Raw genomic sequence first — 17,696 nt, 5'->3', positions numbered from 1 at the left:
GTGTTACCATTTTTGGATACTTTTTGGGATCCTTATAATGTTCTTGAGATTTATGACAACTACAAAGATGTCAGCAAGGGCTCAGTGCAAATTCAGTACAATGTATTATTTATTTATTTGTGTTACAGTAGCATCTAAGGGCTCATGTCATGGACCCAAGACCCCATTATGCTAGGGGTACAAACACAGAACAATAAAAAGACAGTCCCTGCCCCAAGGAGCTTACAGTTGAAATATAAGAGAAGAGACAACAGATGTATATAGCCAGATGGGATTATAAGGAAACAGTGAGACCATGTTAGTCAGCATAATAGGCAGCGGTTTCAGCCCACAAGTGGCTTAACTGTTGCCAAGTTTTTTTGTAGGCACCATGGAACAGGAGAGAAAAGAGAGGTTTTGAAGGAGAACAATGAGGTAGCTTTGCAGAAGTTTATGGGGAGCTCCTCCCTTCACTCTAATAACTTTTCTGCCATCAACAGATCATCTAAATAAATCAACATTATGATTCTTACTTCTGGATTAACATAAATGGACGAATGAACATAATAAATGCTCCTAGGGTAACTCACAGTCCTCAGTCATTAGTGTTCATTGAAAATAGAATACACTTGGTACCAAAATACTATGGTTAAATTTGTGGAGAAGTTTGTTACAACCACGGGCTTCCACTTGCTCATAACTTTCAGAAAAATTATTTTTGGCTAAAGTTTGCCTTGTAAGATCTCAGCCAAGAGGTAAATATTTTACAAGAATGAGGTGAGGGGTTTTTCCCACTTATTATTACCGTGTCTTTAAAAGTAAAGGAATAAAAAACAGCTGAATTTCAAAACCTGCCCTGTAAATTGTGCTCAAAGAAGAGTTTTGTGTGTCTAGGATGGGGCAGGGACAAAAATGGCTGAATGATGATAAAATTATAAGTGGTTGCAAAATCACTTCTCAACATGCATTGCTAAAATATATAGGGTTAGGGTTAAAACTCAGAACCTATACATCACCTCTTACACAACGGGTGCTTGTCTCAGCATCCAGCTACACTGCAGCCAGTGACCAAGCAACTCTTGCAGCCTTTATACTTTCACTCCTGGTGTGGTAGCAGCAGCCTGCACTAGCTATCTGCGATGAGGGGGATGTTCCGAATCAAAACAACCCTGATTACTACATGTTACCACAGTGATTCTACCATGTGCAGGACCTTCTCTGGCGTTGAGTGGGGAGCAGGATTTACTACAAAGTACCTTTGAAACGTAAAGGTGTATCAGGCTTGAGAAGCCTTTTCTTTCAAAAAAGGGGACAAATGACATGAGAAAGTGGGTTTTTTGTTTGTTTGGATACTTCTACTGTGCCTAACTTCTTTTAAAAAATGTTTTTTATTTCTAGGGCAACAAACTTTTAAATTCCAGAGAAGCTCTTATCCACCTCTTAATTGGTTATTTTGGGAGTAGGTGAACCTCTGATGAAACAAATTTTTTTTTTCTTTCAGCCTCAGTGTTTATTTAACTCATCACTTTCATCCTTAACCCTGCACCTGCATTTCACTTGCTTTAAAAACCACTATTTGTGTGTGTGAATCAAAGTCAAAATTGTATATGGAATGAAAGAGCAAGACATCACCTAAACAGAATGAAGGCAACTAGGAATACAAACTCCCTCTCCGGAATGACAGATAACATCACCATCCAGGAGTGAAACCTGTCATTCCTTTCCCCCCAGGGAGAAGAATCATTGTCCAATTATTGACTATGTTGTTCTTTCAGCTTTTTTAAATTAGAGCTCTACCAGACATCATAAGTCAGGAAGGAAAATGACAAAATGGATATGGGTTCGTTACACTTTTTGTAAAACATGCCGCATTGGCATAGAATGTGTTTTCCCTGATTGCTGTGTAGTTTAATTCTGAAGAGCAGTAAAGACTAGCTGTAGTAACTAGCTGCAGAAGAGGGGGCAGGCTAAGAACAGAGAGGTGCATTACGTAATGGACTATTGAAGTCACGTAAAAGAATATGTATGATCATCTAGGGTTTATTTAATACTAGGAAGGGGAAGGAGTTATGTCTCATACAGTATAAAGTAGTTTTGAAATTGCAAGGCTCTTTAATGTATTTCAGTTTTGGAAAAGAAGTTATACACCCAAGGGTCAGTTGTGGCTTTGACATAAGACACATGTATGGGGAAGTGTGTAGCCGCACTGTGTCAATATGACTCAGTCATATTATGAAGTATGTATTTGATGGAGCCATTTTTAAGATACTGGGCATCAATTAATTATCATCAAAGTTTCCACGAATATTCTGAGTTGAAAATAAACATGGAAAATTTTAGCCCAAAGAGCAGTTTTTTTAGAAAGTTAGGAACAACTGAAAGTGGATGCTGGAGCTGAGTCTTAACAATGGCAACCACTGTTTTACCCCTTCTAATAATAAATAATAATGTTAAGAGTGTTTGATCCTTGCAAGAGCGTTGTTCATGCCTGCATTTTTTTGTTTGCATGTTGCTGTTTACATTACCATAGCCTACAGAACTTGGCATATCTCTCTGTCCGTCTGGAGGAACCAACTAGGGGCCATGCTCCTCTTGACCTGCTGCTCACAAACAGGGAAGAATTGGTAGGGGAAGTAGAAGTGGGTGGCAACCTGGGCAGCAGTGACCATTAGATGATTGAGTTGACAATCCTGAAAAAAGGAAGAAAGGAGAGCACCAGAATATAGACCCTGAACTTCAGAGAAGCAGACTTTGACTCCCTCAGGGAACTGATGGGCAGGATCCCCTGGGAGGCTAATATGACGGGGAAAAGAGTCTAGGAGAGCTGGCAGTATTTTAAAGAAGCATTATTGAGGGCACAGGAACAAACCATCCTGATGTGCAGAAAGAATAGCGAATGTGGAAATTTGGACAGATAACTAGGGAGGAGTATAAAAATATTGCTCGAGCATGCAGGGGTGTAATCAGGAAGGCCAAAGCACAATTGAGTTGCAGCTAGCAAAGGATGTGAAGGATAAAAAGAAGGGTTTCTACAGGTATGTTAGCAACAAGAAGAAGGTCAGGGAAAGTGTGGGACCCTAACTGAATGGGGGAGGCAACCTAGTGACAGATGATGTGGAAGAAGCTGAAGTACTCAATGCTTTTTTTGCCTCAGTCTTCACAGATAAGCTTAGCTCCCAGACTGCTGCACTGGGCAGCACAGTACGGGGAGGAGGTGAGCAGCCCTCAGTGGTGAAAGAACAGGTTAAGGACTAGTTAGAAAAGCTGGACATGCACAAGTCCATGGGGCCAGATGCAATGCATCCGAGGGTGCTGAGGGAGTTGGCTGATGTGATTGCAGAGCCATTGGCCATTATCTTTGAAAACTCGTGGCGATCGGGGGAGGTCCTGGACGATTGGAAAAAGACAAATATAGTGCCCATCTTTAAAAAAGGGAAGAAGAAGAATCCGGGGAAGTACAGACCGGTCAGCCTCACCTCAGTTCCTGAAAAAATCATGGAGCAGGTCCTCAAGCAATCCATTTTGAAGCACTTGGAGGAGAGGAAGCTGATCAGGAACAGTCAACATGGATTCACCAAGGGCAAGTCATGCCTGACCAACCCGATTGCCTTCTATGATGAGATAACTGGCTCTGTGAATATGGGGAAAGTGGTGGATGTGATATATCTTGACTTTAGCAAAGCTTTTGATATGGTCTCCCATAGCATTCTTGCCAGCAAGTTAAAGGAGTATGGGCTGGATGAATGGACCATACGGTGGATAGAAAGCTGGCTAGATCGTTGGGCTCAACGGGTACTGATCAATGGCTTAATGTCTAGTTGGCAGCCGGTATCAAGCGGAGTGCCCAAGGGGTGGGTCCTGGGGCCGGTTTTGTTCAACGTCTTCATTAATGGTCTGGATGATGGGATGGATTGCACTGTCAGCAAGTTCGCAGATAACACTAAGCTGGGGGGAGAGATAGATACGCTGGAGGGTAGGGATAGGGTCCAGAGGGACCTAGACAAATTGGAGGATTGGGCCAAAAGAAATCTGATGAGGTTCAACAAGGACAAGTGCAGAGTCCTGCACTTAGGACGGAAGAATCCCATGCACCGCTACAGGCTGGGGATCGACTGGCTAAGCAGTTGTTCTGCAGAAAAGGACGTGGGGATTACAGTGGATGAGAAGCTAGATATGAGTCAACAGTGTGCCCTTGTTGCCAAGAAGGCCAATGGCATTTTGGGCTGTATTAGTAGGAACATTGCCAGCCGATTGGGGGAAGTGATTATTCCCCTCTATTCAGCACTGGTGAGGCCACATCTGGAGTATTGCGTCCAGTTTTTGGCCCCCTGCTACAGAAAGGATGTGGATAAATTGGAGAGAGACCAGCAGAGGGCAAAGAAAATGATTAGGGGGCTGGGGCACGTGATTTATGAGGAGAGGCTGAGGGAATTGGGCTTATTTAGTCTGCAGAAGAGATGAGTGAGGGGGGATTTGATAGCAGTCTTCAACTACCTGAAGGGGGTTCCAAAGAGGATGGAGCTAGGCTGTTCTCAGATGACAGAACAAGGAGCAATAGTCTCAAGTTACAGTGTGGGAGGTGTAGGTTGGATATTAGGAAAAACTATTTCACTTGGAGGGTGGTGAAGCACTTGCATGGGTTACCTAGGGAGGTGTTGTGGAATCTCCATACTTAGAGGTTTTTAAGGCCCGGCTTGACAAAGCCCTGGCTAGGATGATTTAGTTGGGGATTGGCCCTGCTTTGAGCAGGGGGTAGGACTAGATGACCTCCTGAGGTCTCTTCCAACCCTAATATTCTATGCAGGCTATTGAGAAAGCTTGCCAAAGGTTGAGTAAACAACCTTTGATTTTAAGGTTTAGCAAATAAAAAGCAATTTATTTTATGCACATCTCTAGTTTGTTCTTTTAATGAGGATTATAAATTTTGCCTCTGGTTTTTATTTAGAGGTAAAAAAATCTGCTTTTCATGTGTTTTCTAGTTTCTTTTCTAATTGGTGATTATGGAGATATTTTTGTATATAGTTTGTATAATTCTAAAGTATTTCTGTAACATCTCAGCCATTCTCACAATAATAGATTGTGTTATGAGAGAACTACAACTCCTTGATATAGGATGTATTGAGTACTGTAGATCTCCACTCTATTATAGGATTTAGCTTCCTTTAAAAAGTAAGTTTTGCATTCCTAACATAAAAGTATTCTCCTTTTTGTCCTTCCCATTAGGAACCATGGGATGCTCGACACATTCCAGCACTGTTCTCTGCTTTCTGTGGCCTTTTAGTTGCACTTTCTTATCATCTTAGTAGGCAAAGCAGTGATCCATCTGTACTTATGTAAGTTGTCAGCAAACTTTTTTTATTGGTTATATTATATGGCATGTAGACTATTGCACAGGGTGATATTTACGTCTGGAGAGGGTGATTTCTGAATTCGGTGACTTGAGTCATCTTCTAACAAAGTTGGTTGTGTAAACTTGGGTCTCACTAGAAAGAAACATACTGAAAAAGTATGATAAAGGAGGGCTTTTATGGTTATTGTTACCAGTGTTTTAGAAAACATTCTTTTTTGAGAGGGACTGGATATCTCAAGGACTAGCAATAAGATACACATTTACCTCTAGATAAATGGTACAAAATAAGGTACTGATCCTGCAGACGTTCATGTATGTGCGTAAGTGTACTACCATGAGTAGTCCCATTGAAATCAGTGAGATGATGTACAATCATAAAGTGAAGTATTTGCTGGATCAGGGCCAAAGACTGTTGTCAGTGGCTGAAAGGTAGTGTCGTTAGTTTGGTAGCTTGTATGAAATATATTTTGCTCTTGGTCCATTCCAGTAGCCAGCTGTCCCCATTGCAAAACTACCAGCAGATTTGTCACTAAATTGTGCCACTGTCAGTTGTCTTAGCAGAAAGAACAATGAATGAATAAACAGAAACCAAGCTATTCAGTTTCTCATCACAGGGTACCCAAAGTACTTTGATGAAATGGGAAGTGTTCACACTTGCTGCCCATGGTGTATCAGTTCGGTAAATGAATAAAGGGCTTCAACCACCAGGGCAATAAATCTGGTACTTTTCATCAGTACTAAGTTATTTGGGTCAGATTTTGCTGTCTGGGAATTATATGATTAACCCTTATGGAACCAGCTAATCTCCAATGGATGCAACCTGGGGACAGGCTAATTATCAGGGTTTGGGGAGATGCATTAGAAAGCACTATAAGAAGCAAGAGGAAGAGTTTCTGACCCTTGGGGAGCATGATCTGATCACAACTCTTTTCTCGTGTCAGTTCCATTACCTTTGCCTCTCCACTGATGTTAACTGCTCTTCAAGGTAGTAAGCATTTAAAGCTGAATCCAGGGACTGTGAAGAACCAGTGTAGACCAAGCAACACGATGATCTGAAGGTTGGGCTGACAGAAGCAGAGGTGCAGCTAGAAACATGGGGCCCCCTGCCATCTTGGTGGGGGTCTTTTTTGGGCATTCACAGAGAGAGCCAGGTAATACTGAGGGAGACAATGGGGAGTCATTCTACGCAGGGGAGGAAACAGGAATGGGAAGGAAGGTGAAAAGGAGCTGTGGCATTACACACAGGAGGGCTTATTCAGTTTTTGTGTAAAATACACACAGAAAAATACCAAATAAGCACTCAAGAATGAGTTCTTTAGATTTTAAATGTGTATTTTCCTCAGGATATAATTCTCAGTCCATTAGTATCTTTAATTAAACAAAAACTCTTATCTTTTGTTTTAAATAAGATGTTTTGAATCCCTGAATTCATTGTTTGGCCACCTTTTAAATCTAGTTTCTAATCTTCTAACGACCTTAATCAAATTCTCAGTAGTTCAAATAATTGTTAAATGTCTTGTCTGAGATTAAAATATGAGTTTCTGATTCTACAACAACATCAAGTATTCATTGTATAATCAAGATTAAAATGTATAATCCCCCAAAAGAGGTTTAAGATATCTTTTAATGACTGAATTTAACTAAATGGAGTTTAGGGGATTGGAAACAGTATTTAAGGGATGGCCTCCAGCATAAATTTTAAGATGAAGGAGAAGGTGTTTTGTAAAACTAAAATGAGGATGAACATGTAATTTATATTGAGATGAACATTTTACCTTTTGTAATATCAGTGTTTGACATCAGAAGTGGCACTAAAGAACCCCCTTGCCAGCATTCTCATTAGTGGTCAAAGATTAGAAAGAGCATGGAACTGAACTATCCTCTCATGTGGTCCCTTCCCAATTAATGCTACTGTGCTGATTCTAGACTACACTTCCTTATTGGTGAGGAAGCTGACACTGCCCTGGTCAGATTTTCAGCTTTTCTATAGCAATCTCCTGCTATCAGCAGTAGAATATGTGTATGTAAGGGTAAAGTTGGGCTCTAAAATGTCTCTTCTCCCCTTACTAATGGCATATAACCCCATTTGCTGAAAAGCTGTTATTCAGAACTACTGTATTCTAACAAATCTTTTTTTTTAATAGGTCCCTTATTCAATGTAAATTTTTTCCTCACTCTCTACGTCAAAATTTGAGAGATTCATCAACAGATCCACTCCCAGAGAAGATGAGAGAGTCAGTGGTAAGGCTTTTTAAAATTATTTATTTTATGTACTGGAAACCTGCAATCCACCCGTGTGGAATCCTTTAACCATGCTCAATTGTCAATGCTACTACCTCAAGTGTGGATGCGCTCTGCCGACAGAGGAAGACAGCATGAACATGCAACAACCATTTTCTTTTAGCGCTTTTTGATCGTTGACAAAATTTTCAGCGAAAAAACTCTGCCACTGTAGACATGGCCTTAGGAGAGTATTGGTGACTGATACTCAGGGGAAGGGGGAGACCTCAAGAGTTCAGGCTGGGCAAGGATGGGGTTCCCAGAAGGGTTTAAGGTGTGGCTGATTCCATCCAGAAGTTCTAAATTGCCCTGCTTCCCAGCAGCTAGAAACCTTTCCTTCTCCTCAGCACAGCATCCATAATGGCCACCTCGAAGCACTGGGGAGCTAGATAATCCCTAAAGTGTAAGCATCTGTGAGAGTAAGTAGTGTTTAAGGAGTGTATGGAAAATATACTACTTTACTGCTTGGTGTAGAAGCCAGAGCTTCTGCTAAACTTAATTATTTTACTTGGTTTAAATTGCGTAGTGGAGGTATGGCTGTTAATGGAGGGAGGCTTCTAAGCAAAGATATAAAGTATTTATTATAAAGCTTGGCTACATACTCTGGTGTTTTGGGTATGTAGCTTATGGGCACAATCCACTGTCAATTGATTTCTATGAACTGGTTGACTGTATTGTAGGTATAGTGGGAGGCATAATTTTCTTCTGATTTTATAACCCACACATCCCTTCCACTTATTGTTCATTGCCTGGGGCAAGTGTACAGTCTGACCTCATCTATTCTACAAGTTGAACCATGTCAGGGGACTGACCCAGTTAACAATATGGCCATCCCTTGAACTGGTTACAACCATTTCATTTCAGAGTGCAGATGAGGATCTGGTTAAAAACACAGTTAAGGTCCTGACTATATTGCAGACTGGAACCATGTAACTAGGAAAAGGGGATAACTGTGTTCCACTGTAGCACTCTGGCATGGCTGTACTAGTAGACAGGGCCTTTGTGTCTTGGTCCTTTTTTTGTGGTAGAATTTGTTTCTTGGTGCTCTTTTCTGCCAGGGAATTGGTTTCACATGGTGCTTGTCAGCTGCACATTTCCACTACACACGTTTGACATCTCATATTGTTTTCTAGAAACACAGGCTGTTTTTACTGGCTGCTACAAGGGCCTCCTAATGCTGTACCTTCCTTTCTTCCTCTGTTTGGGTTTCCTCTAGTTTATATATTAACGTAAGCAGATGTGCACAGTTCTAAATTGGTTTATGTAGTGCTAACTCTTCCATGCTGGGATACAGATAGTACTCCCTGAAGAGGAGATTGCAATTGTAGTTTAATACATGCTCTGTCTAAACCCTTTAGTGGCTGGCGGCAATGTCTTAATAAATAGTTGAACCAAGTTAAGTAAGTTCTCCACAATTGTTCTCACACTGCAATGCCAGTATAGAAAGTTGGTGAGCGTAGACAGCTAAAAATATATGTGCATCAAATTTGAGGGAAACATTTAAACAACAGTCCATTCTGATCTTGCTCCACTGTAGTTAAGGGAGTGTGCTATCGTAACCAGCTCTGGTTTTGATTAATTTTCAAAAGCAAACTAAAAATAGCTTTCAGATCCTCTGTAAGAAGAACTTTGATCAATCTGGGAATTGGGTACACTGTTACATGAGGACCAGAAGGAGAAGTTTTAATAGCATATCCTTCCCCCTTTTGTTTCCCTCAGCATGACCCTGTGTAATTGCCATCTTTTATAGTTGACAGTGGAGGAAAAAAGCTTGTTTGGGCCAAGTGCAACAAAATGTCCAGTGTCCACTGGCCTATGCTCCTATGTATAAAGCATGCATAATATTCAGGCTAAATTAGCCCCTTTTTAATCAATAAATTTAAGATATAAATAACTGGTTCACCTCCCAAGATGAAAGCAAATAGGTTTAAATATTAAAATAAATCTGTTGTGTTGTATAATATTCATGTTAGTAGTAATCAATATAGCATTTGTAATGTTTAGTTACATGACCTTTACTATTTTTTCTCTGCTCGAATGGCTATGTAAGAATTGTCAGCTTTGGAAACTGGAATTACAAAGCAGCTGTGATGGATAATTGACCATTCAGCTTTGAGAATGGAGCTTCCTAGCATTATAATTAATTTCTATAGACATCCCCATGGTTGATTACTACATTAACCAGTGGCCTGAGGGTGTTAATGTGTTACATTCAAACTCAACTTCCTTCCTGGCCTTTAGTACAAACAGTCAGATAGCTAGTAAAAGGATTTATACAAAGCTCTCAATGTATAATTTAAAACAAGGAGAAAAAAATTACAGCATGTTTTCCTGTTTTATTCTCACAAGCAGGAGATGTCCAGAATAGCCCTTTAAAAAATAAAGAAATATTTCTTTGATAGAATGGTGGGTGGGTGATGTTGAGTCTTTGTCTGCATGATCTGTTTTTACCCAAAACTTCAAAACAATCCCAATGGTAGTGATTATTTCACTATTGAATTTTTACTAGGGTCAGAGGTCAGGCCTTTCACACATAATGTGTATCAAACGTTACATTAAAAACATGTCAGGTTACAAAGTCAAGGACTAGAAAGTTAGGAGATGGTGGCCTGTCCAACCTTAATTCAGCCTGCTTGTGCATCCATTCTGTGCCCGCCCCCCCCATGCATGGTGTCTTGTGGAAAATGTGCAGTGTTTTATTTACTCTTATCATCTTGTTGCAAATGTCATGATATGTGATATTTTTCTTAAAACCCCAGCTCTGGGAGGCATATGATTACATGAGAATATCATCTTTCATTTTAAAAATAGTACGTTTCTAGCCTTCAGTCTAACTTTGAAAACATGACCCGAGTACACATTTATTAATTTTTACCCAATCTCATGATTTCTTTGGGGCCTGACTCATGATTTTTGAATGCTTAGAGTTGGCATTACTGAGAATGGTATGAGATCAAGTAATTAAAGATTATATCATATTACATTGCATTTCATTACATAACATATACTCAGCAGGGCTAAATTAAGGTTATACAGGCAACCATAAATCTAGCATTACCTAGCTTTCAAGTGCTTAACTTTGCAACCTAAATAACATTCTTTTAATGTAGTTTTAGTATGTAATTTCCTAGGATTTTTAATAAAGGTAAAAATACATTCCATTATGTCCATCATCATCAGGGTTTCAACCCTGAACTTTCAGTACTGGTGCACACCTGCTACCACTTGAGCTACAAGGCTAACTACATTAGCTGGTGGCAGGAGAAGGCTGTTATCCTGTGGGTGGGAATGGGCCACTGGGGCAGCACCAGGTAGGAGATCAGGAGTGAGTTGATGGTGAGGGGCTGGCCTGGCCTGGTTCTCTCTTTCCCTGTACCCCCTTGAGTTGGGATGCTTCTGTCCCATGTGGTGTCTTCAGAGGTGGTATGGACCTCTGGAGCCATGTGCTCACTCCAGGCAGGCAGGGTGGTTGTTGGAAGCCTGCACCAGCTCTGCTCACACTCCTCCTAGCTTCCATACGTTGCCAGAACATGTACATGGTGGTTCTGGTGCTGCTGCTTTGGCAGTGGTTTGGATCTAGTTCTTTAGAATGTTCATGTTCCATTAATACTATGGCAATCTGCCAAAATTTTCCTGAGGAACACAATCCAGGGAAGGAAAAGGATAATTAACACTTTATATTTCAGCTAAACCTGAGTGGAGTTTTATGGGATACAGAAAAGGCACTTCTCAAGCCAAAGGGCTTTAGTCCAGCTGAATTTCAAAGGCGTGCTATAAATAGTGTAAGTGTTTAGAGTTCTCAGAAACAGGTTGCAATCATCTTTTGATAACGAAATTGTTAAGCAACCGAAATATAGTGGTCATTGACAGCTCCCCCTATACTTTAAAATCAATTCGTTGTTCAAGTGTTGTCTCCTACATCTCTGTTTCATTTTTATCTCCCTATTGTTGGGTCTGTTATTCTAGCATTATTTTATGTTTTCTTCCTCCTCCCCACAGAAACACTTGTTGGCGAGGCTGGCTATTGGGGCTGGGTGCACAGTCACAGTAACATCTTGAATCAGATGAGGTTTTCTTTTAAGTGAAATGTTGTTGTATCCCAGGTTTCTAAGAGTCTTTAAATTAAAGCACTACAAGTCAGTATTTAGATAAATATCTAGCAGCAGGCATTCAGTTTATGTCAGTCAGCACCTTCATTTGCCACCAATGTTAAGGGCTACTAGCCCTCTGTAATATGTCTAGTCATAAGTCTAAGACAAGTTATTGATTTGCTGACCAAAGACATTTCTGTAAGCTCTAAAATACAATGGTTCAAAAATTCACATAGCTCAAAAACTACCTTGTTAATTTGTTTATTCACGATGATATTTTAATCACAAGAAAAATGGGTTAGGAAGAACGTATTTTCCAATTTCTCCAAAACACAATTACTCCAGCCTAGTTATAGTTCTTTACTTGAAGGTAGATTTTTACCTTTCATTATCATTACATAATACTAGAGATAGGCCCACTTCTGAAAACCCCCAAATCTTGGAGAAATTTGGACACTTATATTGAACCAAACATTACAACTTGGACCCATCTCTGTAGTACGTAATAATAAATGTATTATCATTGATGTCTATGAACACATGACAGAAACTCTCCCAGAAAGCACAGATTATTTAAGCAATGGAAGAAACAGTGTATTAGTATGAGAAAGTATCAATGCTTCCAAACAGGAAATGGAACGAGAATATTAACAGATTTTTGCCATTTTCAAAAATAGAGAAAACCCCACAAATACCATTGCATAAACGGAGACACAAATGTAATGTAAAACCATTTTAGTTTTAAGTTTCCCATGTTACAATTAAACAATGTTTACAAAATATGTTTTAAAATGAATTTTGATATTTTTGATATGTTTGATATTTTTGAATTTTTAACAAATATAGAGTGCGGGGAAATAATTTTGCAAATCATATTGCAGAAAATATCTTTACATTAAAATATATTTTTATATTGTAAAACAATGACAAGTGTCATCACAATGCAAACTATCAGTAATTCATAATGGAGTAATTTAATTTATCCAGTTAAAATAGTATTCACTTGATAATTTTGTATTTTAAAAAAATTATATTCACAGAAGGAAATCTTGAAATCGGATCTCATTGTCTGCGCAGTGGCTGCTGTTCTATCATTTGCAGTCAGCGCCAGCACTGTGTTTCTGTCATTAAGGGTATGTATATTAATCCCCTGCTTTTAAATATTTCCCCCCTAAGATATCATCTTTATTATGGAAAACTACATGGCTAAGAATAGAGAGGAGCTGTGAAGAGAAAAGTTAAGGAAAAATTATTTAATGGCAAAGATAATTTCAAGGCTTTTGATATACACTGCAAATCAGTTATAGATATTTATATTCGGCACTATTTAATGCATTTAGTAATTGTTTTCCCTAAACCTTTGCTTTATACTAGTCTTTTTTTTATGACATAGAAGCTGTTGGAAGAGGGATTCTTACATTAACCCGACCAATTGAGCGTTTTTATTTCCAGTTACAATACTGGTTAAATTTGTGTGTAAAGTACATTTTGAAAAAGAACAAAGGTTGTTGCTTTCATTTCCTGACCCCACATCTGCTTCCCACCTGTAGTCTTTTGATGCTTTTTATGTAAGAATCAATATTGCTTGCAAATGTATAAGGAAGATTAAATTGTTATACGTTAAAAATATTGTGGGTCTATAAAATATTATTTGTAAATGTGATTCCATTATTTTCCTCCTTTGGCTCAGCCCTTTCTCAGCATTGTGCTGTTTGCTTTAGCATGGACTGTGGGATTCGTAACACATTACATACTTCCTCAGCTCCGCAAGCATCATCCTTGGCTGTGGATTTCTCACCCAATACTTAAAAACAAAGAATATCATCAGCGGGAAGTGAGAGGTTTGTAATAAATGTTGTCAGAATGCTGATTGATGTTGTTGTCTTCAGTTTGTCTTGTTTTTAAAGAAAAAAAATTCTTGCTTGTGTCCATGGTGGTGTTTAAAGACGACCATTTTTTTCCAAGACGAGTTTTCTTTTTTCTTTTTTTATGTTTTACTTAGAAATATCAGAGGAATATCAAGTTTTGATTTCTATATTTCTTTTGGATGGCACTCTTTCAGGGACTGGAAGAACGGAAGTGAATATAGTGACATCATCATAGGTAGAAAGGCCAACTGCAACTTTTCCACATTTCATTGTGGAAGTGGGTGGGTTTGAATCTTTCATGCAGAGCTTTCTGCTAAAACTATCCAATTTTAGCAAAAACATCCAAGCCCAAAGAATTTTAAACTGTCTGTGTAAACATAGATATTTTTTGTTTAGGTCAGAAGGGACCATTATGATCATCTAGTCTGACCTCCTGCACAATGCAGGCCACAGAATTTCACCCACCACTCCTGCAAAAAACCTCTCACCTATGTCTGTGCTATTGAAGTCCTCAAATCGTGGTTTAAAGACTTCAAGAAGCAGAGAATCCTCCAGCAAGTGACCCATGCCCCATGCTACAGAGGAAGGCGAAAAACCTCCAGGGCCTCTTCCAATCTGCCCTGGAGGAAAATTCCTTCCCGACCCCAAATATGGCGATCAGCTAAACCCTGAGCATATGGGCAAGATTCACCAGCCAGATACTACAGAAAATTCTTTCCTGGGTAACTCGGATCCCACCCCATCTAATATCCCATCACAGGCCATTGGGCCTATTTACCATGAATATTTAATTACCAAAACCATGTTATCCCATCATACCATCTCCTCCATAAACTTATCGAGTTTAATCTTAAAGCCAGATAGATCTTTTGCCCCAACTGCTTCCCTTGAAAGGCTGTTCCAAAATTTCACTCCTCTGATGGTTAGAAACTTTCATCTAATTTCAAGTCTAAATTTCCTGATGGCCAGTTTATATCCATTTATTCTTGTGTCCACATTGGTACTGAGCTTGAATAATTCCTCTCCCTCTCCGGTATTTATCCCTCTGATATATTTATAGAGAGCAATCATATCTCCCCTCAACCTTCTTTTAGTTAGGCTAAAGAAGCCAAGCTCCTTGAGTCTCCTTTCATAAGACAAGTTTTCCATTCCTCAGATCATCCTAGTAGCCCTTCTCTGTACCTGTTCCAGTTTGAATTCATCCTTCTTAAACATGGGAGACCAGAACTGCACTCAGTATTCCAGGTGAGGTCTCACCAGTGCCTTGTATAACGGTACTAAAACCTCCTTATCCCTACTGGAAATACCTCTCCTGATGCATCCCAAGACCGCATTAGCTTTTTTCACAGCCATATCACATTGGCGGCTCACAGTCATCCTATGATCAACCAATATTCCAAGATCCTTCTCCTCCTCCGTTACTTCTAATTGAGGTGTCCCCAGCTTATAACTAAAATTCTTGTTATTAATCCCTAAATGCATGACCTTACACTTCTCACTATTAAATTTCATCCTATTACTATTCTCCAGTTTACAAGGTCATCCAGATCCTCCTGTAGGATATCCCTATCCTTCTCTAAATTGGCAATACCATCCCTTCCTGTCTTAAGTGAGGGCTAGCAAAACTGCCGCTGCAACCCCTACCTATTGGGATTTCATTATTCCATAGTTCTCCAGTCCCCAGACAGTCTTCCCGCAGAAGGAGGGAAGTGTTATTTCTAATGTAGAAAAGCAAGCTCTGAATCCACGGAATTGAGTAGATAAACTCCACTTGACTTCAGGTGCAGCAGGATAGGGCACATAGGAGTTAAACTGAAGAGTGGAACATTTTGATTCACATTTAAAATGTGTCTAAACATTTCAGCCGTCTACCCCATTACCACACTTAGACTTGGAATTTAGTTCTGCATGAAACAACTTCTTCCCTTTGAATATTTGTTCCTCCTTCCCTCCTCCTTTATTTAATCATTTGAAGTGCTGGTGCGTGCTTACACTTCACATCCTCTGTCCCTGCCCTCAACCACCAAAGTGTCCAGGAAATCCACTGGAGCCCCGAACAGATTTTCCCCCTACAAAATAAGATTATTTCTCATTATGGGCCCCTTTCCCTTAAACATCAGCTTTCACGTACCACTGATCTGAACTTCAAAGTGCTGGAATATAATGGTGAGAAGAATCTCAGACTTTTTCTTTAGATTATTGGTAACTGGGCTACTAGTCCATCTAATCTTTATTCATGACTCTGGCTTAAATCTGAGTTACTCCTTCCCTTGTGAAAATGCAGATAGAATTGCACGTGCATGTTCAAACATTTCACCTCTGTAGGCCTGAATTCAAATCTGAATTTATTTACTTGGCAAAATGGATTTCCGTGCAATCCCAAGGGGATATTTATCCCTGTTTATTAAACGTCCTAACCTCTTTTTTATACTTGGTGTAAAATGCAAGTTGTTTTACCCCTGGTGTAACTTTTAGATTGTGGAGAAGGGGAATTGTTATATCTGGAAATGGAGGACATATCAAATATAATAATAATACGTAGCTCTTCTATGGTGCTTTTCATCAGTAGATCTCAAAGCACTTTTCAAAGGAGGCCAGTATCATCCCTGTTTTACACAGTTGATAGCAGGGAAGATGAAAGCTTCATCTAGCACCACATTGAGCTACTGTATATGAGTCAAGTGACCTATGGCCTAATCCAGGGTTATGTAAACTGAGGGACAGCCTAATATTTGTACTGAAATTTATAGCCATTTTACATGGTATAGAGAAAATACAAATAACCCTTTTTTTTTTAATACCCAGGCCCTTTAGGGAATGTTTAAATTATTAATGATAAAAACTTTATATATAAATTTCTTAATGACAGACATAGTTTCCACTGTATTTCTGCAGGGCATAATATTCTGCTAGCAGAAGTAATAAGGCTAAAATAATATCTTTCCCTGGCATCTGTTGCAATGGGGATTTACTGAAAATATAGCAATGAAACAATGCAGGGGAAGAGTTCTTTTTAAAATGGCATTTCTCATTTTTAAAAAGTGTAACAAAATCAAGTTAAAAGCGAGAACACAGAATGTTGTATCAGTGATGTTTAGCCATTGTGTTCACTCTGTCAATATAAGCCTTAGTGGTTATCCATATAGACCCTCTGTAGGAGAGAATATAGCACAGAGAAGTCCCTTTACCAATAACATTTACCTCACTTACTAGCTGTGCTTTCTATTTATAATCACCAATTGATCTGTACACCTGTAGTAGCTGTATTTTGAGAACACTGTCCTATAGCGTTTAACCCTCTGTTACAGTACAATTACATTACAACCTCAGTGACATATTGTGAGCAGTTTGATATGCTGTACTCTGTGTTTAAAAGTGAATTGTATTTCCTAAATAGATTTTCCTGTTTAAGAATAGAGGCAGAATTATATTTACTTTGACTTTTGAATGTTTAAAATTTGAGCAGCATGGTTACTGAAGTCTGTAACTTTCATTTCCTGCATAATATCTCAAGAGAATCACTAAAACTGAATAAAACAATGTAACTTCATTGATAATTTGGCCTTGCTAATATCTACTGGCTTCAGCAGGTTCTGCCTTGGTATGTAGGAATATCTGAAAATATTTTAGAATCTCAGAGACTAATTTCTAGTTCTCCTGCAGTTTCAGCAAACTTCACTTAGAGAAACTTGGCTTCTTTTTTCAGCTATCATCTTCTCTTTGGTCCCAGCTGGAAACTTGCTTGTCATATCTTGATGGATCATTCTCAACCTATGTTCATGAGGTGCTTGAAAACAATAATGTCAGAACACAGTCTGCTGCAGGACTTCAGTATCCTGTTCTTCAAACTAGACAACAAAAGCGTTCTGTTCATTCCCTGCAAAATCGTGCGTTTGCCATACGTTAAGGATTTATATCTCTCTGAAAAATCATGTCTTCAAAACAAAACCTGGGTACCAAAAAGTATCCAAGAGACTTGATTGAAGGTTGCCTTTTAACTGTTGCCACAAAATGCCAAGGAAAGTGTACTGGAAATGTGAATCTTATTAATGATTTGTATTCCAGCTGAAAGTCATTGTTTTAAAAGGCTTCATTTGCTTGATAATGAGCAACTCTTGTGAATATCCT

The 17,696-nt window shown here is 39.2% G+C and overlaps 1 protein-coding gene across 1 annotated transcript in view; it reads left to right on the top strand.

Annotated features, from left to right (window-relative positions):
* The window catches only part of PCNX2 (pecanex 2), a 238,070-nt gene that overhangs the window by 96,530 nt on the left and 123,844 nt on the right, over positions 1 to 17,696 (top strand). The window contains exons 16-19 of the mRNA XM_074948848.1: positions 5,203 to 5,312; positions 7,474 to 7,570; positions 12,741 to 12,833; positions 13,391 to 13,541. Coding sequence (XP_074804949.1) covers positions 5,203 to 5,312; positions 7,474 to 7,570; positions 12,741 to 12,833; positions 13,391 to 13,541 — 451 coding nt within the window. The remainder of the gene's footprint in view (positions 1 to 5,202; positions 5,313 to 7,473; positions 7,571 to 12,740; positions 12,834 to 13,390; positions 13,542 to 17,696) is intronic.

Source organism: Natator depressus, chromosome 3 (genome assembly GCF_965152275.1).
Source record: "Natator depressus isolate rNatDep1 chromosome 3, rNatDep2.hap1, whole genome shotgun sequence".
NCBI classification, from domain to species: Eukaryota; Metazoa; Chordata; order Testudines; family Cheloniidae; genus Natator; species Natator depressus.
Note: the sequence above shows the minus strand (reverse complement) of the source record. Positions and strands in the feature narration are given on the sequence as shown.